Source organism: Chlorocebus sabaeus, chromosome 24, assembly GCF_047675955.1.
Source record: "Chlorocebus sabaeus isolate Y175 chromosome 24, mChlSab1.0.hap1, whole genome shotgun sequence".
Lineage (NCBI taxonomy): Eukaryota > Metazoa > Chordata > Mammalia > Primates > Cercopithecidae > Chlorocebus > Chlorocebus sabaeus.
Genome location: NC_132927.1, coordinates 50,401,941 through 50,428,390, shown reverse-complemented (window position 1 = coordinate 50,428,390; position 26,450 = coordinate 50,401,941). Strand labels below are relative to the sequence as shown.

At 43.2% G+C, this 26,450-nt stretch overlaps 2 protein-coding genes across 4 annotated transcripts in view; one reads left to right on the top strand and one right to left on the bottom strand.

The window, feature by feature from the left end:
• The first annotated feature begins 240 nt into the window (after positions 1-240).
• Positions 241-25,935, top strand: ALDH6A1 (aldehyde dehydrogenase 6 family member A1). The gene is made up of 12 exons (XM_007987247.3): positions 241-364; positions 8,169-8,231; positions 10,791-10,865; positions 11,040-11,201; positions 11,430-11,508; positions 11,907-12,209; positions 14,433-14,554; positions 15,862-16,051; positions 16,551-16,732; positions 18,074-18,253; positions 18,514-18,612; positions 22,972-25,935. The coding sequence occupies exons 1-12, from the start codon at positions 311-313 to the stop codon at positions 23,074-23,076; spliced, it is 1,614 nt and encodes a 537-aa protein (XP_007985438.1). The 5' UTR covers positions 241-310; the 3' UTR covers positions 23,077-25,935.
• Positions 18,114-26,450, bottom strand: part of BBOF1 (basal body orientation factor 1) — a 46,551-nt gene continuing 38,214 nt past the window's right edge. For 2 of the 3 annotated variants that reach the window (XM_007987248.3, XM_073011144.1), the window contains exon 11: positions 24,577-26,450. In XM_007987248.3, the coding sequence (XP_007985439.2) occupies positions 26,270-26,450 (181 nt within the window). In that variant the 3' untranslated portion in view covers positions 24,577-26,269. Of the gene's footprint in view, positions 18,747-24,576 lie in introns of those variants that run through there. The other variant, XM_007987249.3, reaches the window with a different exon arrangement.

Below are 26,450 nucleotides of genomic sequence, written 5' to 3'. Positions count from 1 at the left end.
TTCCAGGTTAGGGGGGCGTCTTCTCCGTGTGCTCAGTATGGAGTGTCCAAGTCAGGGGCGTCTTCTCTACCTCCGCCAACGGCATTGGCTGAGGTAGGAGAGGGTGAGAGCATTTTCGCTCCTGACCAATCACTTATCCCCAGGACTGGGGTGTGAGAGGAGGAATCGGGTGTTAGGACGAGTGATTGGCTGAAGAAAATAGTCCTCCCCACCAATGAGGAAGCCCGGCAGGATGGAGGGCGAGGCCTGGCAGCTGTAGTGCTTCTGAGCTGTAGAGGAGCGGGGTGCGGAGCTAGGGCGGCCGAGAGCCATGGCGGCGGTAGTGGCGGCGGCGGCGGCGGGAGTGCGAGCCAGGATCCTGCAGGCGAGTGAGGGTGGCGCCAAGGCACCATGAAGCTAGGAATTGGATCCTTTCCGTCAGCTCCCTGAGCCATCCTCGGGCTGGACCACCTTCTTGGCCCAACCCCTTTTTGGCCGGACCTCCTACCTAACCTGTGCGGCCCTGTCCCATGCCCAGCCCTCACTTCATACCCTCCCTCGTCCCGGATCCAACCCTGGGCTGTTACCCTTGGCCCTCTACCCTTTTACTCCTAAGCCTCCTCTTTTCTGGCTCTCGCCCACTCTCCTTCTCCAGCTCTGCCTGCTCCCTGCTGTCAGTCTCTTGCCCTCATCTCTCCATCCGCCCACCGTCTTTCCCTTTCACCTCTGCACCAGCGTTCTCTCTATCCCCCAGAAACTACTCTTTTTGGTTATTCTGTCCCCTGCCTTGAGCGTCCACGTTGCCATTGCTCCCTTCCCCCACCCTACTTCACTGTCCGTGGTGATCCGAGGTAAGAGGGAGGGGGAACGCGAGGGGCGAGGGTCAGTGTATGAACTTTGAATTTTCTTCTAGAAGTGGACTCTAGATTTTCACCAAAGGCAGCCATTTACCGAATTATTTTCCCTAAGTGTGGCTCTTTGTATTTTCCATAGACTGGCTGTCCCCTTTCTTGCCAAAACTTTCAGTGAAACTTTCTCTCAGCCAAGTTAAACAGTTTACATAGTTAGGGCACATCTACATAGGGTAGATAAGGGCACACAGTTAACGCTACCAGTATGTTCCATGTACGTTCAAGGTGCTAAACATTTTCAAAACAGGTGATAGAAAGTGGGAGCCAGGTAAGACAAGAAGTCTAAGTTCCCACCCCAAATCAGCTCTTCTAGTGCCACACACCCTCATCTCTGCACTTGGGGGATTGAGTCCTTTCTGAAGCCAACCTAAGGAGAAATGGTAAAGCTACAGGAGTTGCATGCCTGAGGCCTGTAATCTCCAACTCTGTTTATAGTCTTTCCCCTGTTCATGGCCTACCAAGGATTTAGAGTATGAGGCAAGATTTACTGCAGGCAAGAAACAATCAGCAAGAAACAACAGTGCCCTTCTTATTCATTACATCCAGTCTGAGAATTTCCTCTCTATTGCTGCGCTTTTAGGTAATATTAGTATTCACCAGGTTTCCGTGAGTTCTAGTACAGAAACTTGGGCATTTTCAAGATTCTTGGCAGAGTCAGCAAAGATTCACGTTTAAATATGCTATTTAATGGGGACAGTAGAAAGGATGAGTTTGAAGTGTTTGTCAGATGGTCTGGCCTCACTCATATTTCTTGCTGTGATCCTTGTTCTGTTCTAGTATGTTTTTTTAGTAGCAGGAAAACAAAGTTTCCACCCTATATTTTTCTTACCAACTTCTTGAAATCTTTTACTGAAATTGGCTTTTTTCGTTTGCCTCCTCTTCCCCTCCCATCACAATGAGTCATTGAGAACATTAAGAAAGTATTTTGTTCTTTTCCATCAAGGAGAAGAATCTCTCTTTCCTTGTACTTTATTTCAGAAACAGACACTATGTATTTTCTGATTCATTTGGAGAAACTTCTGAAGTGACCTAGAAAAGAACAGATAGAGTAATCCTCAGCCAACTAGGAGTTGTAACATGAAACTTTGATTAAAAGTTTGATAAAAAGTAGCCTAGAGGCCAGGCGCTTTAGCTCCTTCCTGTAATCCCAGCACTTTGGGAGGCCAAGGTGGGTGGATCACCTGAGGTCAGGAGTTGGAGACCAGCCAGACCAACATGGTAAAACCCCTTCTCTACTAAAAATACAAAAATTAGCCGGGTGTCAGGCGACTGTAATCCCAGCTACTCAGGAAGTTGAGGCAGGAGAATCACTTGAACCCGGGAGGCAGAGATTGCAGTGAGCTGAGATTGTGCCATTGCACTATATCCTGGGCGACAGAGCAAGACTCCGTCTAAAAAAAAAAAAAAAACCAAAAAAAACCCCTCGATTTTGGCAGCCATGAATATTAGAGAACTATCAAAAGGATTTATAGAGAGTTCATGTTTTCAATTATTTTAAGTATTCAGCTTATTTTTCTCTGCTATGAAGAGTAGTCAAACTTAACCTAAAACCTCTTTCTGCTCCTTGTGATATTATCACTCCCATTCAGAGATAAAGGAATGTTTGAGACAGGGTCTCGCTCTGTCACCCAGGCTGGAGTGCAGTGGTGCAATCACAACTCACAGCAGCCTTGACCTCCCACGCTGAAGTGATTCTTCCACCTCAGCCCTCCAAGTAGCTACGACAACAGGTCGTGCCCCCATGCCAGCTAATTTTTGTATCTTTTGTAGAGACAGGGTTTCACCATGTTGCCCAGGCTGGTCTTGAACTCTTAAACTCAAGCGTTCCTCCCACCTCAGCCTCCCAAAGTGTTGGGACTACAGACATGAACCGCTGCACCTGGGCAAGAAAATTACTCTTAAAAAGATGTATGACTTGCACTTTCAGTGATATGGTTACTGAACTAGTAACTGATGGGGCTGAAAATTCAGAACTTAAATCTTGCCATCTCTTTCTACGTTAGGCACTGACATAGGCTTACAGTGAAATGCTCACTGAAAGTTCCTTTATTGTACTGCAATAAGTGATAAACAATAGGAGTGTTTATCCTTTACCAAATTGCCGAAGGAGAGACCCAAATATTTAATATTTTATCCTTTTCCATCAAGGAGAAGAATCTTTCTATGTACTTTATTTCAGAAACGGACACTATGTATTTTCTGATTCATTTGGAGAAACTTCTGAAGTGACCTCCACAGGGATACTGTGGAGACCTAGGGAAAGAGCCAAATATTGTAGGACTAGCAGGCCATGAACCAGGAGGGGAGGAAGGCAGGCGGATCATGAGGTCAGGAGATCGAGACCATCCTGGCTAACATGGTGAAACCCCGTCTCTACTAAAAACACAAAAAAATTAGCTGGTTGTGGTGGCGGGCACCTATAGTCCCAGCTACTCAGGAGGCTGAGGCAAGAGAATGGCATGAACCCAGGAGGTGGAGCTTGCAGTGAGCCAAGATCGCGTCACTGCACTCCAGCCTGGGCGACAGAGTGAGACTCCATCTCAAAAAAAAAAAAAAAAATACAGAAAATTAGCCGAGTGTGATGCACATGCCTGTAATCCCAGCTACTCAGGAGGCTGAGGCAGGAGAATTGCCTAAACCCGGGAGGTGGAGGTTGCAGTGAGCCGAGATTGCGCCATTGCACTCCACTGAGTGCAGGCAGGTCTCAAATTCCTGAACTCAAGTGATCTTCCCACCTCAGCCTCCCAAAGTGCCTCGGCCTCCGAAAGTGCTGGAATTACAGTGAGCTACTATGCCCAGCCACCTTTTTTTAACATGTGCCTATGTAACATCGAAATAGAGATGTGGTAAAGATAATTACGTGGGTATCACCTGAAGAAGAAAATTCTGGCCAAGGACTAAAGAGTTGGGCATCATCAGGATCTAGATTGTTAAGCCATGGGAGTTGATAAAAATCACCCAAGGAGCATATACAGAATGAGAAGAAAAGAAGGCCTAGGACCAAGCCTTGGGAAACTTAAAAGAGTTAATGGCGGCCTGGCGTGGTGGCTCACCCCTGTAATCCCAGCACTTTGGGAGACCAAGATTGTCAGATCACCTGAAGTCAGGAGTTCAAGACCAACCTGGCCAACATGGTGAAACACTGTCTCTGCTAAAAATTCAAAAATGTGGCCAGGTGTGTTGGCTCACACCTGTAATCCCAGCACTTTGGGAGGCCAAGGCAGGCAGATCACTTGAGGTCAGAGTTTGAGACCAGCCAACATGTTGAAACCTCATCTCTGCTAAAAATACAAAAAAGTAGCTGGGTGTGGTGGCGCACGTCTGTAATCCCAGCTACTCAGAAGGCTGAGGCAGGAGAATCACTTGAACCTGGGAGGCGGAGGTTGCAGTGAGCCAAGATTATACCACTGCACTCCAACCTGGGTGACAGAGCAAGACTCTGTCTCAAAATAATAAAATAATAAAAGCAAATTAGCTGGGTGTGGTGGTACGTGCTTGTGGTCTCAGTTACTTGGGAGGCTGAGGCAGGAAGATGGCTTGAACCCAGGAGTTGCAGGCTGCAGTGAGCTATGATCATGCCACTGCATTCCAGCCTAGGAGACAGGACAAGACCCTGTCTCAAAAAAAAAAAAAAAAAAAGCATATACCTCTTCATCCAGTCCACATATATTGATTGTGCACCACTGTCTCAGTCACTTTTCCTGCATGGAGCTTGCTGGCTACCTTCTCCTTAGGTTGAGTTCAGCTTTATAGGTTTGCTATTAGGGAGTTGAGACGTTCTCATCTGATGGTTTCTATGTGCTGTGAAGTAAGAAAAACAAAGTCAGCTCCTGAAAGTGGAAGAGGAAGTAGTAGAGTTGGGAGTTTTAAGATAAAGTTGTGGAATAGCAAAGAGTGAAAACAAATAATGTGTTTACTTATTATTTCTAGAAATGGGGTCTTGTTATGTTCCCCAAGCTGGTCTTGAACTGGGCTCAAGAGATCCTCCTGCCTCAGCTTCCTGAGTAGTTGGGACTACAGGCACAAATCACCATGCCGTTATTTACAATGACATAACAATAAGATTTAATGAGTACCAACTTTGTGCTAGCTACTTTTCTATAACTGGACAGTCCTGATCAGTTATAATTTTTAACTCTGTGAAGCAGGTGAACAAGACAGATGCAATGTCAACCCTCCTGAAACTGAGAGTCTTTATGGGTAACAGATAAGTACCCAGGTGCTATGGCTTGGATATGGTTGGTTTGTCTCCACCAAAACTCATGTTGAAATTTAATCTCCAATGTGGTAGTGTTGGGACCTATTGGGAGGTGTTTTGGTCGTGGGGGTGGATCCTTCATGAATGGCTTTGTGCTGTAGTGAGTGGATTCTTGCTTTTTTGAGACAGGATTAGTTCCCATGGGAATGGATTAGTTCCTGTGTGAGTGGGCTATAAAGCCAGGATACTGCCCCCCGCCCCAGTTTTGCCTCTTCACACAGGTCTGCTTCCCCTTTGATCTTCTCTGTTACGTTATGACACAGGACAGAAGCCCTCGCCAGAAGCTAGGGCCATCCCTTGAAATTCCCAGCCTGCAGAATCATGAACTAAATAAACTACTTTTCCTTATAAATTGCCTAGTCTCAGGTATTTTGTTATAGCAACACAAAACAGGGTAAGACCCCAAACAATTACAACACAGAGAGATAAGCCTGAAAGGGGAAGTATTGGCTGCTTTCTTAACCTAGTTTTGGGTAAGAAGCAGACAGCAGTGGGCTTCTATTTTATTCAGCAGATATTTACTGAACACCTACTACCTACCCGGTGCTATGTTGGTATTGGGAACATAGCTATAAATAAGACATGGTGGGCTCCAGGAGAGTGTCAGTGGTTTGAAATGGCTTTGGTAGGGAATAGGAGAGCAAGCAGATGAGGTATTTGGAAGGACTATCTGCTGGACCAAAGGACCACCATCTTTTCCTGGGCAGTGCTGTAGGCACCCTTCATGCAGCCCTATACTCTGTGGTTAACAGAGTCCCTTTTCAGGCAAGATAAAAGATTATTAGATTGCGGCTTTCCTTTATATCCCAGTCCTGAGTATTTTAGTTTGCTCATTTTGATTGGCTTAAATATTTCTTAAATCAACTTTGATAACATATATATAGGCTGGGTGCAGTGGCTTACGCCTGTAATCCCAGCACTCTGGGAGGCCAAGGCGGGTGGATCACCTGAGGTCAGGAGTTCAAGACCAGCCAGGCCAACATGGTGAAACCGCGTCTCTACTAAAAATGCCAAAAAAAAAAAAAAATTAGCCAGGCATAGTAGCAGGTGTCTGTAATCTCAGCTACTTAGGAGGCTGAGGCAGGAGAATCACTTGAACCCAGGAGGTAGAGGTTGCAGTGAGCCAAGGTCATGCCACTGTACTCCAGCCTGGTCAACAAGAGCAAAACTCTGTCTCAAAAAATAAAAAGAAAATTAGGCCAGGCGCGGTGGCTCACATCTGTAATCCTAGCACGTTGGAAGGCCAAGGCAGGCGGATCACAAGGTCAGGATATCGAGACCATCCTGGCTAACACGGTGAAACCCTGTCTCTACTAAAAATACAAAAAATTAGCCAGGCGTGTTGGCAGGCGCCTGCAGTCCCAGCTACTCGGGAGGCTGAGGCAGGAGAATGGCGTGAACCCGGGAGGCGGAGCTTGCAGTGAGCCGAGATTATACCACTGCACTCCAGCCTGGGCGACAGAGCCAGACTCTGTCTCAACAAAAAAAAAAAAAAAAAGGAAAGAAAGAAAATTAGCTGGGCATGGTGGCAGACACCTATAATCCGAGCTACTTGGCAGGCTGTGGCAGGAGAATCGCTTGAGCACGGGAGGCAGAGGTTGCAGTGAGCCAAGATTATGCCACTGCACTCCAGCCTGGGCAACAGAGTGAGACTCCGTCTCAAAAAATCAACTTTGATAACATATATACAGACTTTTTTTTTAGTGAGTTACAGTTTGAGAGTTATCTTGTTAAAACTGATCCTCCCTCCCTATTTGCTGATTTTATCCCATCAAATATGTATCCAACACATTTTTTCCTATAACGTACCTATGGCATTTCAATACAGCTTTATTAAAATAAAATTGACATAAAACAATCTGTACTTAAAGTATGCAGTTTGATAAGTTTTAACATTTGTCTACACCTGTGAAAATAGCATCACAATCAACATAATGAACATATGTCCATCACCCCAAAAAGTTTCCCTCTTCATCCCCAGGTAACCACTGTTCTACATTCTGATATTACAGATTTGTTTTCATTCTCTAGTATTACATAAGTAGAATCATACAGTATGTACTCTTATTATCTAACTTGTCTCTTGTCATAATTATTATGACTATTTATATTGCATGTATCAGTAGGTCATTCCTTTTTTTGCTGAGTAGTAGTCCAGTGTATGAATATACCACATTAATTTCCTTATTCACCCATCCAATGGTAGACATTGGGTTGTTTCCAAGTTTTGGGATACTACAAATAAAGTTCTTATGAACATTCATTTTTCAAGTACGTATAAGGACATAATTTTAATTGCATTTGGTAATAAACTATTTGATTTATATTTACATTGATTTTATTTTTTATTTTTTATTTTTTTGAGACAGTGTCTCCCTCTGTCTCCCTGGCTGGAGTGCAGTGGCACAATCATGACTCACTGCAGCCTCACCCTCTGGGCTGAAGCAATCCTCCCACCTCAGCCTCCCTAGTAGCTGGGACCACAGGCATGCACCACCCATGCCTGGCTAATTTTTATATTTTTTGTAGACAAGGTTTTGCCATGTTGCCCAGGCTGGTCTCAAACTCCTAGACTCAAGTGATACACCCGTCTCAGCTTCCCAAAGTGCTGAGATTACAGGCGTGAGTCACCATACCCAGCATATTGATTTTATATGATCTTAAATTCAGTACCTATTGTGTTAGATACCATGCTAAGTATTTTCATATTGTTAGATTTATGGTACATTTTGCCAGGCCCAAATTAGGAAAACATAATGACAAAAAGATTTTTTTTTAATCAGTACTATCCTGGACATATAGGACATGATTATTATGGTTTATTGTTCGTTCATAGTTTGCTGTGTCATAGATTCATATCTTTTCTCTTTAATGGCTATATGGCCTTTGAGAGAAACATCAAGTCCTTTTCCATACCCCCACAGTAGCTAGTATAGTATTAAGCATATAGTAGCTATTTGTTAAATTTTAAATAACTTTCTGCTCTCATTTATCAAAATAGTCATTTTTTTGCCTCACAGGTTTCTTCCAAGGTGAAATCCAATTCCACCTGGTATTCAGCATCTTCATTCTCTTCTTCAGTGGTGAGTTTATATGGCATAGAGGTTGACTTCTGAGCAGGAATTCAGTATAGTTTTTGGGTATCTCTATCTTCTTTACATAATTGTCATCACAGTGTATGTGAAACTTTCTATCTTGGTTTTCTTATCTAATATTAGATCTACTATATTGTAAGCATTATCAATATTGCAAGATGGTCTTTATAGTTATAATTTTAATGGCTGCAATAATATTCCATCAGATAGATATAGCCTGAATTAACAGTTTCCCTATATAACATTTAGGTTGCTTCAGTTTTTCAATATTATAAAACAAACATTTATTTATATAGTTTTTTTCTCCTTTTGGATTATTTCCCTCCTGAAATGGATTACCGTGTCAAAAGATACAAACATTTTCATGGCTTCTAGAGGTTCTGCTGACGCTGCCAGATAGTTGTCTTCTTCTTGACAACCTTTAGAGTGGTTTTTACAGATCAACTGTCTGTCAACCACTTCCAGCACCTAAAATCTAATAAATAAGGACTATTGCTCAAATTCTTTCCACACAGAAGTATGCACACACTGTACCACAGTAGATCACCATTTTTTGGTTCACAGACTGCTTTAAAAATTTAGTGTCCCAGCACTTTGGGAGGCTGAGGTGGGTGGATCACGAGGTCAAGAGATTGAGACCATCCTGGCCAACATGGGGAAACCCCGTCTCTACTAAAAATACAAAACTTAACTAGGCGTGGTGGCACGCACCTGTAGTCCCAGCTACTTCACGGGCTGAGGCAGGAGAATCACTTGAATTCGGGAGGCAGAGGTTACAGTGAGCCAAGATCTCACCATTGCACTCTAGCCTGACGACACAGCGAGACTCCATCTCAAATTAAAAAAAAAAAAATTAGTGAAAGAGGACAGGCGCGGTGGCTCACGCCTGTAATCCCAGCACTTTGGGAAGCTGAGGCAGGTGGATTGCCAGAGCTCAGAAGTTTGAGAACAGCCTGGGAGACATGGTGAAACTCCATCTTTACAAAAAATTAGCCAGGCACGGTAGTGCATACCTATGGTCCCAGCTCCTTGGGAGGGTGAGGTGGGGGACTGCTTGAGCCTGGGAGGCAGAGGTTACAGTAAGTCAAGATTGTGCCACTGCACTCCAACCTGGGTGACAAAGTGAGATTCCATGTTAAAAAAAAAAAAAAAAAATTAGTGACAGTGAGCTATATCTCAGAAAAAAATACATAGAAACATTTTTTAAATCTTTTTTTTTTTTTTTTTTTTGAGATGGAGTCTCACTCTGTCGCCCAGGCTGGAATGCAGTGGCACGATCTCGGGTCACTGCAACCTCTGCCTCCCAGGTTCAAGCGATTCTCCTGCCTCAACCTCCTGAGTAGCTAGGATTACAGGTACATGCCACCAAACCCAGTTAATTTTTATATTTTAGTGCAGATGAGGTTTCACCATGTTGGCCAGGCTGGTCTCGAACTCCTGACCTCAGGTGATCCACCTGCCTTGACCTCCCAAAGTGCTGGGATTACAGGCGTGAGCCACTGGGCCCAGCCAAAAATCTTTTGATCATAAAGGTAGTGCATGCTCACAGTAATTAACAGTCAGCTGGGCCAAAAACTCATAATAGCTAATCTTTGTTAACAGAGTTGCTGCTTTTTTAGTATAATCTTCACAATGTCGTATTTCCACTCATGAAGTTCCACTGTGTGAATAGCAGGGAATTTCCCATTCTCAGAGAGATCACAGTATTGAGAGGCTCTGCCACATCTTAATATAAACTATAGACTGGGTACAGTGACTCACGCCTGTAATCCCAGCACTTTGAGAGCCTGACGCGGGTGGCTCACTTGAGTCCAGGAGTTCGAGACCAGCCAGGCAACATGGCCAAGCCCTGTCTCTATCAAAAGTACAAAAAAATTAGCTGGGCATGGTAGCATGTGCCTGTAGTCCCAGCTGCTCAGGAGGCTGAGGTGGGAGAATCACCTAAGCCCTGGGGGTTGAGGCTGCAGTGAGTCATGATCATGCCGCTATACTCCAGCCTGGGCGACAGAGTGAGACCATGTCTCAAGAAAAAATAATAATAATAATAATAAGGGCCAGATGCGGAGACTTATGCCTGTAATCCTAGCACTTTGGGAGGCCGAGGTGGGTGGATCACCTGAGGCCAGAAGTTCAAGATCAGTCTGGCCAACATGGTGAAACCCCATCTCTACTAAAAATACAAAAGTAGCTGGGTGTTGTGGCGGGCACCTATAATCTCGTTACTCGAGAAGCTAAGGCAAGAGAATTGCTTGAACCCGGGAATCAGGAATCGGAGGTTGCAGTGAGCCGAGATCACACCACTGCACCCCAGACTGGGGGACAAGAGGGAAACTTTGTCTCAAAGAAAAAAAATAAAATAAACACATACACACGCAAAATAGATAAGGATATTATATGTCTCTTTCCTAGTGGTAACATTTCTAAAGACCAGAAGTTTCCATTATCAACTTGTTTTCTTTCCTTTTGGTGCAAGGGAAAGAGAAAAGCAAAGCAATTAACTAATATAAAATTTCATGGTTTTTTGTTTGTTTGTTTGTTTGTTTTCAGCCAGCTGTAAAGCTCTTCATTGATGGGAAATTTGTTGAATCCAAAAGTGACAAATGGATCGAGATCCACAACCCGGTAAGCGAAGCTGCTTTGGGACTTCAACTTAGGAGCCTAGAATTCTAGGGACATGATGGGCAAGTAGGGACCTGGGTGTCTATTGTAAAGCACATAGTGCTGCTTCTGTGACTAGATGTACAGTGGAGAAGGTGAGTCAGGGGCAAAGGATCATGTGCTTATTTTTCTCATCAGGCCACCAATGAGGTCATTGGTCGGGTCCCTCAGGCCACCAAGGCAGAAATGGATGCAGCCATTGCTTCCTGCAAACGTGCTTTTCCTGCATGGGCAGACACTTCAGTATTAAGCCGCCAGCAGGTCTTGCTTCGCTATCAACAACTTATTAAAGAAAACTTGGTATGAAATCTGAATGGTATGCTTTTCCAAACTGTCACCTAGGGCATGTTTGTCACTCTCACAGAGACCTTTTCAGCCACCCTCCCTTACTCTGCAGTATGCAGAGACATTGATCATGGCTCTCTCCCTTGTACTACATCTCCTCCAGTCTTATTCTTCCTTGGCTACCTGAGAATTTAAAAGAGGAACATTCTTGCATTAATTTCTATCTGTGCGTTTTCTCTCTAGAAAGAAATTGCCAAGTTAATCACGTTGGAACAAGGGAAGACCCTAGCTGATGCTGAAGGAGATGTATTTCGAGGCCTTCGTAAGCTGGGAGCCCCTTATGGGACTTTTGGGAAGGAGCAAAGGAAGATGGGAGGCACAGATCTCAGAATGGGAGGTTGCTTCTTCCTTTATATAGATTTTGCCATCCCATGATATCTTTTTTAATGCTTGTGAAAAATGGTAGTATTCAGTATCCCTAAGACTGATTTACTTTACTCTTTACTCAAATGATCCTCCAGTAGGTATATACATATCGCTGTATTTTTCCCATTCAGAGAATCTCATTTTGCACAAACCCTTAACTTGGAAGGGCAAGTCAGTATACCCTGCGCCCCTTCATTGGCCTGAGCCACTTCCTGTCCTCAGGGCTGAAGAGAACAGGACAAAGCTAACTAGTACACAGTGTGGAGAGCTGATGGCCTGACTTCTGTGTTCCAGAGGTGGTTGAGCATGCCTGTAGTGTGACATCCCTCATGATGGGAGAGACCATGCCATCCATCACCAAAGACATGGACCTTTATTCCTACCGTCTGCCTCTGGGAGTGTGTGCAGGCATTGCTCCATTCAATTTTCCCGCCATGATCCCCCTTTGGATGTTTCCCATGGCCATGGTGTGTGGAAATACCTTCCTAATGAAACCATCCGAGCGAGTCCCTGGAGCAACTATGCTTCTTGCTAAGTTGCTCCAGGATTCTGGTGCCCCTGATGGAACATTAAACATCATCCATGGACAACATGAAGGTAACGACCCTTCTGCATATGGCTACTTAATCTGGCTACCAAAAAATCAAGGTGTTTAGTGATGATTGGATGTTTTAGGATAAGGAACCTACTTGTAAAGAGGAAAGTATTTACTCATTTTAACCTCCATGTTTGTTGATGATTTTGCCATCTTTGTGCTCCAAGGTAACCAACTAGGGAATAGCAGTGCTTCTTGCCCTACAGTATATATTGGGACACTAGAAATCTGGATTAGGGCTAGACACAGATAAGATTAAAAAAGAAACTTTTTTCTTCAATATGAAGAGAATACATGAGGATATTTAACTCAGAGAATTTGCAGATCTCAGAGATACGGAAGGCCTTCCAATTCTTGTAATAATAGCTAATACTTAAATAGTGCGTCTGTGTGTCACGCACTGTTCCTAGTGCTTTTTATCTATTAATCTTTATAATCACCCTTTGAGATAGGTATTATTTTTTCCATTTTGCAGAAGAGAAAAATGAGACATAGTGAAATCAATTAGCCCAAAGTCACAGTGCTAGAAACCGTCAAAGCCAGGATGTGTATACCCATCCAGGAAGGCTGACTCTGATTTTTGCTTTTAAAAACTATGCTATATTACCTCTCACATGAGAACACAATAGTGTCTGAGTGTCCCAGTACATAGTCACCATTGAGGAAATATTGTTATTCTTTTTTTTTTGAGATGAAGTCTCCCTCTGTTGCCCAGGCTGAAGTGCAGTGGTGCGATTTCAGCTCACTCTACCCTCCACCTCCCAGGTTCAATCAATTCTCCTGCCTCAGCCTCCTGAATAGCTGGGATTACAGGCATGTGCCACCGTGCCCCACTACTTTTGGTAAAACTATTTAGTACAGACGGGGTTTCACCATGTTGGCCAGGCTGGTCTCAAACTCCTGACCTCAGGTGATCCACCCGCCTCAGCCTCCCAAAGTGCTGGGATTACAGGCGTGAGCCACCGTGCACTGCCTATTGTTATTCTTGAAGGACAAAAAAGAAGAGTTCAGTATTCAAAGGCTGTTATTTTCGAGGAAAATAGGAGTTGCAGCCTTCAAAGTTAGATTAAGGCTGGGTGCAATGGCACACACCTGTGATGCCAGCACTTTGGGAGGCAAAGGCAGGCGGATCACTTGAGCCCAGGAGTTCAAGACCAGCTTGGGCTATGTGGCAAAACCCCTGTCTCTACAAAAAAATACAAAACTTAGCCAGGAATGGTGGCATGTGCAGGTAGTCCCATGAGGTGGGAAGACGGCTTAAGCCTGGCAGACAGAGGTTGCAGTGAGCCAAGATTGCACCACTGCACTCCAGCCTAGGTGAAACAGTGAGACCCTGTCTCAAAAAAATAAAATAAAATAAAATAAAAGTTAGATTAGAAGTGGAAATTCTGGAGTAACACATGAGAAAAATCATGAAAGGAAAGAGGCTAAATAGAATTTATTTTTTATTTTTTATTTTTTTGAGATGGACTTCTGCTCTTGTTGCCCAGGCTGGAGTGCAATGGCATGATCTTGGCTCACTGCAGCCTCTGCCTCCTAGGTTCAAGCAATTCTCAATTCTCCTGCCTCAGACTCCCAAGTAGCTGGGATTACAAGCGCCCACCACCACGCCTGGCTAATTTTTTTGTATTTTTAGTAGAGACAGGGTTTCACCATATTGGCTAGGATGGTCTCGAACTCTTGACCTCAGGTGATCCACCTGCCTCAGCCTCCCAAAGTGCTGGAATTACAGGCATGAGCCACCGTGTCCAGCCGGCTAAATAGAATTTAAAAGATACAAGGAGAGAACTTTACAATGAGAATCCAGTATAGAAAAACAAACACAGGCCTGGCGCAGTGGCTCACACCTGTAATCCCAGCATTTTGGGAGGCCAAGGCGAGTGGATGACAAGGTCAGGAGTTCAAGACCATGATGGTTAAACCCCGTGTCTACTAAAAATACAAAAATTAGCCAGGCATGATGGCGGGTGCCTATAATCCCAGCTGCTTGGGAGGCTGAGACAGAGAATTGCTTGAACCTGGGAGGCGTCAGTTGCAGTGAGCCAAGATCGCACCACTGCATTCCAGCCTGGACAACAGAGCAAGACTCCGTCTCAAAAAAAAAAAAAAGAAGAAAAGAAAAACACAGGAAAACTTCAATTTCATAACAGTGGGGAAAGGGGAAATTTTCCGTGTTGAGAATTCATTTGCTCCTTTGTGAGTGATCATTTATTTTCTTCTTAAAGCTGTAAATTTTATTTGCGATCATCCGGACATCAAAGCAATCAGCTTTGTGGGATCCAACCAGGCAGGAGAGTATATCTTCGAGAGAGGATCAAGACATGGAAAGAGGGTTCAAGCCAATATGGTGACTTCTTATTCCTTTTTTCTCCAATCTTTATTCTATATATGAAAATTACCTAGGAACAGACCTTCAGCAGAGAGGCCACTCATCCCACTCCAATGTCAGTGTTTCTTTTATTTTTTTGAGACAGAGTCTCTGTTGCCAGGCTGGAGTGCAGTGGCATGATCTTGGCTCACTGCAACCTCTGCCTCCCAGGTTCAAGTGATTCTCCTGCCTCAGCCTCCTGAGTAGCTAGGACTACAGGCGCGCGCCACTGCGCCTGGCTAATTTTTCTATTTTTTTTCAGTAGAGATGGGGTTTCACCATGTTGGCCAGGATGGTTTCGATCTCCTGACCTTGTGATCTGCCCACCTCGGTCTCCCAAAGTGCTGGGATTACAGACATAAGCCTTACCATGTCCTTCTGAATGTCTTCTCTTTAAATCATGAACCTTTAGAGGAGTTTCATTCTAAGTCACGTTAATCACTTTTTTTTGAAACAGAGTCTTACTGTCACCCAGGCTAGGGTGTGGTGGTGCCATCACAGCTCACTGCAACCTCCACCTCCCAGGTTCAAACAATTCTCGTGCCTCAGCCTCCCAAGTAGCTGGGATTACAGGTGCCTACCACCACACCCGGCTAATTTTTGTATTTTTTGGTATAGATGGGGTTTCACCATGTTGGCCAAGCTGGTCTTGAACTCCTGACCTCAAGTGATCCGCCCACCTCGGCCTCCCAAAGTGCTGGGATTACAGGCATGAGCCACTATGCCTGGCTCTTTTGAAATTCTATATCAAGAGGTCTACTTTCTGTTTTGCCTTTCAGCTGGTTACTGGCATTATTGCTGTAAGGCTGTAAGTTCTTTCTCTTTTTTTATTTTTTTAACATTGCTCTTCTTATAACTGAAAAACCCAGCAGACAACAAATTCTTTCCTTTTGTTGTTTTTGTGTTTTTTGTTTTTGTTTTTGTTTTGAGACAGGGGTCTCACTCTGTCACCCACTCTGGAGTACAATGGTGTGATCTTGGCTCACTGCAACCTCTGCCTCCCAGAATCAAGGGGTTCCCCTACCTCAGCTTCCCAAGTAACTGGGACCACAGGCTTGTGCCATCATTCCTGGCTAAGTTTTTGTATTTTTTGTAGAGATCGTGTTTCACCATGTTGCCTAAGCTGGTCTTGAACACCTGACCTCAAGTGATCCTTCCCACCTCAGCCTCCCAAAGTGCTGGGATTACAGGCATTAGCCACCATACCTGGTCCACTGCTTAATTTCTTAGCTTAATTGTATTTGGCCAAGGAAGATTCCTGTGCTTTTCTGTATTTTTTTTTTTAGGGAGCCAAGAACCATGGGGTAGTCATGCCAGATGCCAATAAGGAAAATACCCTGAACCAGCTGGTTGGGGCAGCATTTGGAGCTGCTGGTCAGCGCTGCATGGCTCTTTCAACAGCAGTCCTTGTGGGAGAAGCCAAGAAGTGGCTGCCAGAGCTGGTGGAGCGTGCCAAAAACCTGAGAGTCAATGCAGGTAATCAATCACCTGCCTTGCTCCCTTAGATTTTGCATCTGTGGCACTAAGCTCTTGAGTTCTGTCAGTGGCCTTGGCCAGTGGGAACAATCATGTCTATTCTTGCCATTTCCTCTCTTTATATTGTACTTGTCACTTGGATTCATCTCACTAGCAGTTTTTTTTTTTTTTTTAAAAGGCAGAGGCTCTCTGTCACCCAAACTGAGTGCAGTGGTGCCATCCTAGCTCATGGCAGCCTCAAACTCTTGGGCTCAAGTGATCCTCCTGCCTCAGCCTCCTAAGCAGCTTGGACCACAGGTGTGCACCACCACCTGGCTAATTTTTTTATTTTTTGTAAAGATGACGTCTCACTTTGTTGCCCAGGCTGGTCTGGAACTCCTGGGCTCAAGCAGTCCTCCTGCCTTGGCCTCCTAAAGCTTTGGGATTACAGGCATGAGCCCTGACAGCAGTCATAATTTATGTTAATGAGGACCTTAAATTCTTCTGTGTTGTTTTACAGGAGATCAGCCTGGAGCTGATCTTGGCCCTCTGATCACTCCCCAGGCCAAAGAGCGAGTCTGTAATCTGATTGATAGTGGAACAAAGGAGGGAGCTTCCATCCTTCTTGATGGGCGAAAAATTAAAGTGAAAGGCTATGAAAATGGTAACTTTGTTGGACCAACCATCATCTCGAATGTCAAGGTGAACAACTTTTATTTCACAAATATGAGAGCTGAAGGTACCTTAAAGGCTATAGAATCTCATCCCTCTAATTTATTAATCAAAATACTTAATGACTAAGACTTCATCTCTTGCCAGGATTGATCAGTTATTTTATCTGGAGTCTGAATGGGCCTCCCCTTCTAACTCCCAACCAAACTCTTTCCACTATACCAGCAGTCTGCAAACTTGCCATAAAGGGATATTTTCAGCTTTACAGGGATATAGTGTCTGTTGCAACTAAACTCTGATGTTGTAGTGTGAGATCAGCCATAAACATTGGGTGGCTGTGTTCCAATAAAACTTTATTTTTGGACACTGATATTTGAGTTTCATATCATTTAATATATGATTAAATATTTTTTTCAACCATTTAAAAATGCAGAAACCATTTTTAACTTGGGGGCTGTACAAAAACAGGCAGGAAGCCACATTTGGCCCACAGGCTATAGTTTGCCAAACACTATCTTATCTTATACTGGTTTGTTAATGTTTTCTCTCCTGTGTCCCTCTTGCTGCCTAGCTTATGGCTACTGCAGTGTCTCAATCAATATATCAACCACCCGATATTTATTGATAGTGACAGAAATAATTGACTTGTCAATTTTTATTTATCAAAACTTTGAAAGTCTCTCAGCTAACATGACTTAAAAATTGAGGTAATGAGGCGTTTTTTGAAATTCATATAGCCCTAGTATAATAGTGAATCATCAAGTGTTGAATGTAAGTGCAGTAGAAATTATGAAATCTCTTGCCACAGAACCAAACAGAAAAATCCGTTTACCAGCAACAAACATTAATTGCATGGTGAAGGATGTTTTGAGTGTCTATGACCTGATATCAAAATATAAACATACAGACTTTTTTGGGAGGCAAAGGAGTGAATAAGAATGGATTGTTTATGTTATAGAAAACAGCATTGGGTTTCTATAAAGAGAAAAATTATCCTGGTATATTTAATATAGATTGGATTTATAAAAAATAAATTTTCATGTAACTTTTTGATAACAATTGGATGAAACAAGTTGTTCAGGTATTAAAAAGGAAGCTAATGATGGGTCATGAACTAAAAATACAGTCCCTTAAAGGAAGTGTGGTTATTGTTGACAGGAATTCCAAGTTGTTTATATGATTGGTAACTTGGAAGATGGAACACAGTTAAGAGAGGACTTTTTTAAAAATAAGTGATTTGAAATGAAAAGAGATTACTAATATGAAAGTTGTCCATGTAAATGATGTGTAGTAAATGAAAGTATCAAATAAGCGTAAAATACTCAGAATCCAAAAAGCTGACTTCTTTTCTGGATGCATCACTCCTGGCAGCCAAATATGACCTGTTACAAAGAGGAGATTTTTGGTCCAGTTCTTGTGGTTCTGGAGACAGAAACATTGGATGAAGCCATTCAGATTGTAAATAACAACCCATATGGAAATGGAACTGCCATCTTCACCACCAATGGAGCCACTGCTCGGAAATATGCCCACTTGGTGGATGTTGGACAGGTATGTGAACAGAATTTTTAAGAGATTCTTATATCCATTTACTATTTCCTAAGAGGAAACAGTAAATAATGGTGAGTCACTGGTTTAAGATTGCCCCCATGACCTCCCACATTGCCCCATTTCTTCCTCAGGAATGAAAGTTCATGGGGTAAAGGACAGGGTGGAAGGTGGGTATTTAAAACTGGTCTCTGATGCTGTTGTGCTTCTAAATGGAGAGTTCCTTTGTCCTTAGGGTATGACACGGATTTGTTCTGTTTTAGGTGGGAGTGAATGTCCCCATTCCAGTGCCTTTGCCAATGTTCTCATTCACCGGCTCTCGATCCTCCTTCAGGGGAGACACCAATTTCTATGGCAAACAGGTAACTTTTGAGTTAAAATTTTTGTCTTTTCCCTTAAGAAATTTTCTTGAAGATATTCAGGAGCAAGGATTCTGCAAGGAAGGGCCTGCCAGCAGCTTCTGTGGGGTCATAATCAGTGCTTCTCAGAAGGTTCCCTAAAAAAGATTTAAAAGTTAACAAAATTTTGCCAAGCTACTTCTTCCTGAATAATTCAAAGCAACAAAGTTTTGAGGAAAGAACATGGGGAAGTCCAAGCCTTTGTATATGCCACTTCCTGAGCGTGTGACCCTCTTCGCCATCTCTCCCCTTTCATCTGACTAACTCCTAATCATCATGTCTCAATTTAAAGAATGAGCTCCTCCAGAAAACCTCCTCCAACTGCCACCACCCCTCCCTCAGTGCTGGGTGGTGTGACCCCAGTGTGTTCCCATTGCACATAGTTTTTCTGTAATAGTTATTCATTTACAAAAAATGTTATTGAGCACCTTCTTTGTAGCAGACATTATTATTATTTTTTGAGACACAATCTCACTCTGTTGCCCAGGCTGGAGTGCTGTGGCATGGTCTCAGCTCTCTGAAACCTCCGCCTCCTGGGTTCAAGCAATTCTCCTGCCTCAGGCTCCTGAATAGCTGGGACTACAGGTGCCTGACACCATGCCCGGGTAATTTTTTGTTTTTCAGTAGAGACAGGGTTTCACCATGTTGGCCAGGCTGGTTTCAAACTCCTGACCTCATGATCCGCCCACCTCAGCCTCCCAAAGCACTGGGATTACAGGTGTGAGCCACTGTGCCCAGCCTGTAGTAGGCATTAATTTAGGCACTATGAATATAGCACTGAACAAGAAAAGTAAAGCAGATCTGGAACCAAATTGCCTGTGTTCAAATCCCAGCTAAGCCAGTTATTAGCTGTCTGACTTTGGGGGATACCTTTAATTTTTTTTTTTGTTTTTGAGACAGTCTCACTCTGTCACCCAGGCTGGAGTGTGATGGCACGATCTCGGCTCACTGCAACCTCCATCTCCCAGGTTCAGGCAATTCTCCTGCCTTAGCCTCCAAGTAGCTGGGATTACAGGTGCCCACCACCACACCCAGCTAATTTTTGTATTTTTAGTGGAGATAGTGTTTCACCATTTTGGCCAGGCTGCTCTCGAATTCCTGACCTCAGGTAATCCACCCGCCTCAGCCTCCTAAAGTGCTAGGATTGCAGGTGTGAGCCACCGCACCTGGATACCTGCTTTATGCCTTAAATTTATTCACGTATAAAAAGAATAACAACAGTACCTATATATTTCATAATGTTGTAAGGATTGAATTATCACTATTGGCCAGGCATGGTGGCTCACACCTGTAATCCCAGCACCTCGGGAGGCTGAGGCAGGCAGATCTCCTGAGGTCAGCAGTTCGAGACCAGCCTGGCCAACATGGCAAAACCCCCCTCTCTACTAAAAATAAAACAATTAGCTGGACGTGGTGGCGGGCGCCTGTAATCCCAGCTACTCTGGAGGCTGAGGCAGGAGAATGCTTTGAACCCAGCAGGCGGAATTTTCAGTGAGCCAAGATTGCACCACTGGACTCCAGCCTGGGCAAAAGAGCAAGACTCCATCTCAGGAAAAAAAAAAAAAAGAATTATTACTATTGCCACATTGGCCAACAGGTACATATGTCCTAAGGCAGGAAGAAGCGTGGCACATTCAAACAGCAGAAATGGGCTGGGGCACAGTGAGCAAATGAGAAGAAAAGGAAAAAATGAGGTTAGAGAGGCAGGCAGGGGTTGAGTCATATAGGGCTTGCCACGTAGAGAATCCCTCATCGCACTATAGTTGTTATTTACTTCTCTGCAGTACCTGGCACAGAGCAGGCTACCTAAACATTTGTTGAACAAATAGGCTAGGGGAAGTTCTTTGTAATCCCATAGGACTAGAGCCATTTTGAAACCTTCATCAATAAATTACATGTTTTGCTATACAAGTTTTCCCTTTTATAGGTTAATTTTTTTTCTGTGCCAGCTGTGTGCTGCCAGAGGGCGGGGCATGTGGGGCTTTTTTATTTTATTTATTTATGTTTGGGTTATTAAAAAGTTAACAATGGGATTGCATAGCATTATGACAGTGTGGCCAAATGGTTAAGAAGTCAATACTTTGGTATTTGGAGGTTGATTATCTAATTTGTATATTAGTCACAGCTTTTGGTTTTTTGTTTTGGGTTTTTTTTTGTTTGTTTTCCTTTCTTTGTGAGACGGAGTCTTGCTCTGTCGCCCAGGCTGGAGTACAGTGGCATGATCTCGGCTCACTGCAACCTTAGTCTCCAGGGTTCAAGCAATTCTCCTGTCTATGCCTCCTGAGTAGCTGAGATTACAGGCACGCACCACCACGCCCGCCAATTTTTGTATTTGTAGTAGAGACGGGGTTTTGCCATGTTGGCCAGGCTGGTCTTGACCTCCTTACCTCAGGTGATCTGCCTGCCTTGGCCTCCCAAAGTGCTGGGATTACAGGAGTGACTCACTGAACCCGGCTTAGTCACAGCTTTTGTAAAAATGACTAATTTGATACTAGTAACATTTCTTTTAAGCAAAACAGAGTACAACTATTGTTTAAAAATTGTTGCCTGCCCACCCTCTCATTTATTTATTTTTTTGAGATGGGAGTCTTGCTCTGTTGTCCAGGCTGGAGTGCAGTGGTGCAATCTCAGCTCACTTGCAACCTCCACCTCCCAGGTTCAAGCAATTCTGCCTCAAGCTCCCAAGTAGCTGGGATTACAGGCACCGGCCACCACAACCAGCTAATTTTTTTTTTTTTTTTTTAAATAGAGACGGAGTTTCGCCACGTTGGGCCAGGCTGGTCTCGAGCTCATGGCCTCAAGTGATCTGCCTGCCTCAGCCTCCCAAAGTGCTGATATTACAAGTGTGAGCCACCACGCCTGGCTGCACCCCCCAATTTAATTATTATAAATTACTCTGGTAATCTGGTAAAATGTCATTCTAGCTTGCTAGTAATTATGTAAGTGTTAAATCTGCACAATGTATTATTCTCTTTTGCTCAAGCCTACTCTTATAAAATAAACTATATCTAGCCAGGTGCGGTGGCTCACGCCTGTAATCCTAGCACTTTGGGAGGCCGAGGCGGGTGGATCACAAGGTCAGAAGATCGAGACCATCCTGGCTAACATCTCTACTAAAATACAACAAATTAGCCAGGCGTGGTGGCAGGCACCTGTAGTCCCAGCCACTCGGGAGGCTGAGGCAGAAGAATGGCATGAACTCAGGAGGCAGAGCTTGCAGTGAGCTGAGATCACACCACTGCACTCCAGCCTGGGCGACAGAGTGGGACTCCATCTCAAAAAAAATAATAAAAAATAAAATAAAATAATCTATATCTATCTATATATAGAGAGAGTTAAATATGCTGAATTTTTGGGCTCACATGTTATAGGTAATTTTAGAAGTGAATTTGTATAATGTCAGATATTTTACTTTAGATTTGTAAGATACTTTGGGTTTGCCACTTCAGTATAGAGCTCATGATCTCTGATAATTATTAGAAATGGCCAACTAGGCACAGTGGCTCATGCCTGTAATCCCAGCACTTTGGGAGGCCAAGACTGGAGGATCACCTGAAGTCAGATGACCAGCCTGGCCAACATGGTGAAACCCCATCTCTACTAAAAATACAAAACTAGCTGGGTGTGGTGGCACACACCTATAATCCCAGCTACTCAGAAGGCTGAGGCAGGAGAATCACATGAACCTGGGAGGCAGAGGTTGCAGTGAGCCAAGATCACACCACTGCACTCTAGCCTGGGCAACAGAGAGAGACTCCTTCTCTAAATAAATAAATAGCCTACTATGTAATGGCTGGGGGCACGGTGGCTCACACTTGTAATTCCAGCACTTTGAGAGGCCGAGGAGGCGGATCACTTGAGGCCAGGAATTCGAGACCAGCCTGGCCAATTTGGTGAAACCCCATATCCACTAAAAATACAAAAATTAGCCAGGCATGGTAGCAGGTGCCTGTAATCCCAGCTACTTGAGAGGCTGAGGCAGGAGAGTTGCTTGAACCTGGGAGGCAGAGGTTGCAGTGAGCTGAGATCATGCCACTTCACTTCAGCCTAAGTGAGAGAGCAAGACTCCATCTCAAACAAAAAAGAAATAAATACTAGTTTCAGCATAATAATGATGGCTAAGGTTTGATTGTTTACTATCTGCCAGGTATTATGTTAAATGTTTTAGATCAATTATCTTATGAACAATATATATTGGATTCTGATTGCATTTCTCAGTTAGGAAAGTGAGTAGCACTTTATAATACCTCCTTCAAAAGCTAATTAAAAGAAGAATCATGAAACCCTAGAAATATATGCTAACTTTTTTTCTGTTTTCCTTAGGGCATCCAATTCTACACTCAGTTAAAGACCATTACTTCTCAGTGGAAAGAAGAGGATGCTACTCTTTCCTCACCTGCTGTTGCCATGCCTACCATGGGCCGTTAGACACAAGTTTGTTTAAGACTCAGTCCATCCTGAGTAATTTCCCTTTATTTTTGAGCAGCTTCATTTGTCAGCTTTGCTCAGATCAGATCTATGGGACTGGACTACACTGTAACTAAAATCTTCCTCAGGACTATTAACCCCAGCAAAGTTTCTATAGGGAGCTGCCTAGTGTAACAATGAAACCAGATTTTTCACTTGCTCTTCGTACATTTTTAAGGTAACTGTTGTAACTATGAAATGCTTATCTGAAATTAGCGCTTAAACCTGATTTCTAAAAATTATCCCCTTTTCTGATGATTTGAAGGGGAGAAACGCCAGTGTACGTAAAGAAAATGTTCCGGCCAGGCGCAGTGGCTCATGCCTGTAATTCCATCATTTTGGGAGGCCATGGTGGGCAGACTGCTTGAGCCCAGGAGTTGAAGACCAGCCTGGGCGACATGGCGAAACCCTGTCTCTATTTTAAAAAATTGAAAAAGTAAAAAAAAGAAAAGGGAAAATTTTTTTTTTAAAGAAAATGTTCCAATAATTGCAAGAAGAACTCTTAGATGGGGAAACAGGACAGAAATAACTCACTGTTTTTGGTTGATCCTCAAACATAGCACTACCTAAATGCCACTGGGAGAGACCTCCTGCAAAGCTTTCTTTAGCCCCTCTTTTATCCCACAATACACAAGATATAATCCATTTTTATATATCCCAAAGTTGTGGCAACAGCTTCTTTCTTTTCTGCTCAATGCCACTTTGTTTCCTAGTAATTCATGACCACTATTAGTTCTATCATTGTCACTGTTCCTGCTTCTTAAGATCACTTCTCAAGGATACCTCAGTAAGCAATGGATAAATCAAATCAACTTTTTGTTATATGTGCCAAGTACTAACTTTCAGGGTTCTCTTCAGCAATCATTAATTAATGCTTCAGCCATTAATTCAGATGCAAATAATTTTCTTTTTTCTTTTTTTTGAGATGGAGTTTCACTCTTGTTGCCCAGGCTGGAGTGCAATGGTGCGATCTCGGGTCACCGCAACCTCCGCCTCCCAGGATCAAGCGATTCTCCTGCCTCAGCCCCGCTAGTAGCTGGGATTACAGGCATGTGCCACCACGCCCAGCTAATTTTGTATTTTTAGTAGAGATGAAGTTTCTCCATGTTGGTCAGGCTGGTCTCGAACTCCTGACCTCAGATGATCCACCTGCCTCAGCTTCCCAAAGTGCTGGGATTACAGGCATGAGCCACCGTGCCCGGCCAGATGCAAATAATTTTCTTTAGAAAATTATTTCAAAAGTTATTTTAGGTCCAGAAATCAAGGAGTGTTCCAACCATGAAAATGAGTAAGACACCTGCCTTAAGCAAATCTAACCTGCTATTACTTGCCAAATTTTATATATTCATTTCTCTTGCCTGTATTTCTAATTAGTGATTTTTTTAATAAAGAATTCTTCATGTAGAGCAATTGACTGGGCCTAAGAAATTTCGAAGCTTTTCATGACATAAGTGGTTAAAAAAAAAAATGCTTTGACAGTCTTCTGCCATTAGTTCAACTGCCTTTATGCTTTTTTTTTTGGAGACGGCGTTTCGCTCTTATTGCCCAGGCTGGAGTGCAATGGCGTGATCTCGGCTCACTGCAACCTCCGCCTCCCGGGTTCAAGCAATTCTCCTGCCTCAGCCTCCCGAGTAGCTGGGATTTCAGGCATACGCCACCACACCTGGCTAATGTTTTTGTATTTTTAGTAGAGACAGGGTTTCTCCATGTTGGTCAGGCTGGTCTTGAACTCCCGACCTCAGGTGATCCGCCTGCCTTGGCCTCCCAAAGTGCTGGGATTACAGGTGTGTGCTACCACCCCCAGCTGCCTTTATGCTTTTTGTTTCTTTGATATATCTAAACTTAAGATCAGAACAGAAATTCATGTGCTGAACAGAATGGATTCTTTTTGCAGTACCATCCCAATTGAATCCTCTCTTTATTATCCTGCATCCTTACTAGTCACTTTGATAGTGCTAACTAACCTACACTATGGGGGTTATTCATGAATTAAGGATGATTAAAAAAAAAAAATACCTTGAAAATGTTGTGTACCCTGTGGATCTGAGGCTTATTACTACCACCTGGCTGGATAGAATGTCAAAACCTTCAATCACCTAAGGTGACTGGAACTTTTGTAAAATACACTTATGACCCTATTGGGCCTTTTTTTTTTTTTTTTTTTTTTTTTGGTGCTTTTATGAGGCAATAGAAATTTATAATTTGAGACTACAGTGCCCACTGTTTTAGCTCTTATCACAGCTGGCAACTGGTAGTGATTTTTTGTTGTTGTTGTTGTTTTGTTTTGTTTTGTTTTGTTTTGAGATGGAGTCTCACTCTGTTGCCCAGGGTGGAGTGGAGTGGGATGATCTCAGCTCACTGCAACCTCCGCCTCCTGGGTTCTCAATCTCCTGGCCTCATGATCCGCCCGCCTCGGCCTCCCAAAGTGCTGAGATTATAGGTGCGAGCCACTACTCCCGGCCCTGGTAGTGATATTTAATCCAATCCAACAACTATAGGCTGGGTTAAATAAAAGGTCATTATTGTCTATATTCCAAATGGAATTAAATGTAGTCACAGAGACTCCTAACATTTTCCTTATATTTAAGGGAAATCACTTCTAAAAAACACACTAATCAGAATTGTGCTGTTCAGAGTTTCTTATTTCTTAGATGAAAAAAACTCATCAGTTATATTCATGTGATTACAGCTAAAAAGTCAGTATTTTCTTTTTTTTTTTTTTTACTCTAATGTGGCTTCATTTGAAATTTCTCAGATTCTGCATTGTACTAATTGATTATGAATAACAAATTATAAATAAAAAACTCTTAAAGAGAAAAACTTGGCTTAAAAAAAATCATTTCATATTTCCTTATAAGCCTTTGTCCTCTAGGTTGTAATGACTCTGACTTCCCACCTGTGATGGAAAGCCAAGAGTCACAAGGTCACTATGTTTACTCTTACATAAAAGATAGTACACATTGTGGCTAGGCTGCTTACTTCAAAAGGCAACCTATAGGTTTCCACACAAAAAGAGGCACATATTTGCATTTGCATTAGTATAATATGCATTTGTATGGATATTGATTTAAAAATTTATGTAATCTACTAATGCTATTTATTAGTCATTCCACTGATCCCTGAAGTCTCTTAACTAGTAGAGAAAATAACTGATTTAGCAAGAAGCAACATGGGGAAGGGTGACAACAATATGTATTGTTTGATAAGAGAGACTCCTTACTGTGTCAGACTCTTGAGGTCCTTTTGGAATAGTGGGTAGCACCACTTTACCAGAAGAGTCTGATATTGGAATTTGCTGGGTGATGAAGATTTTATCTTGAAGCTTACTTTCATCC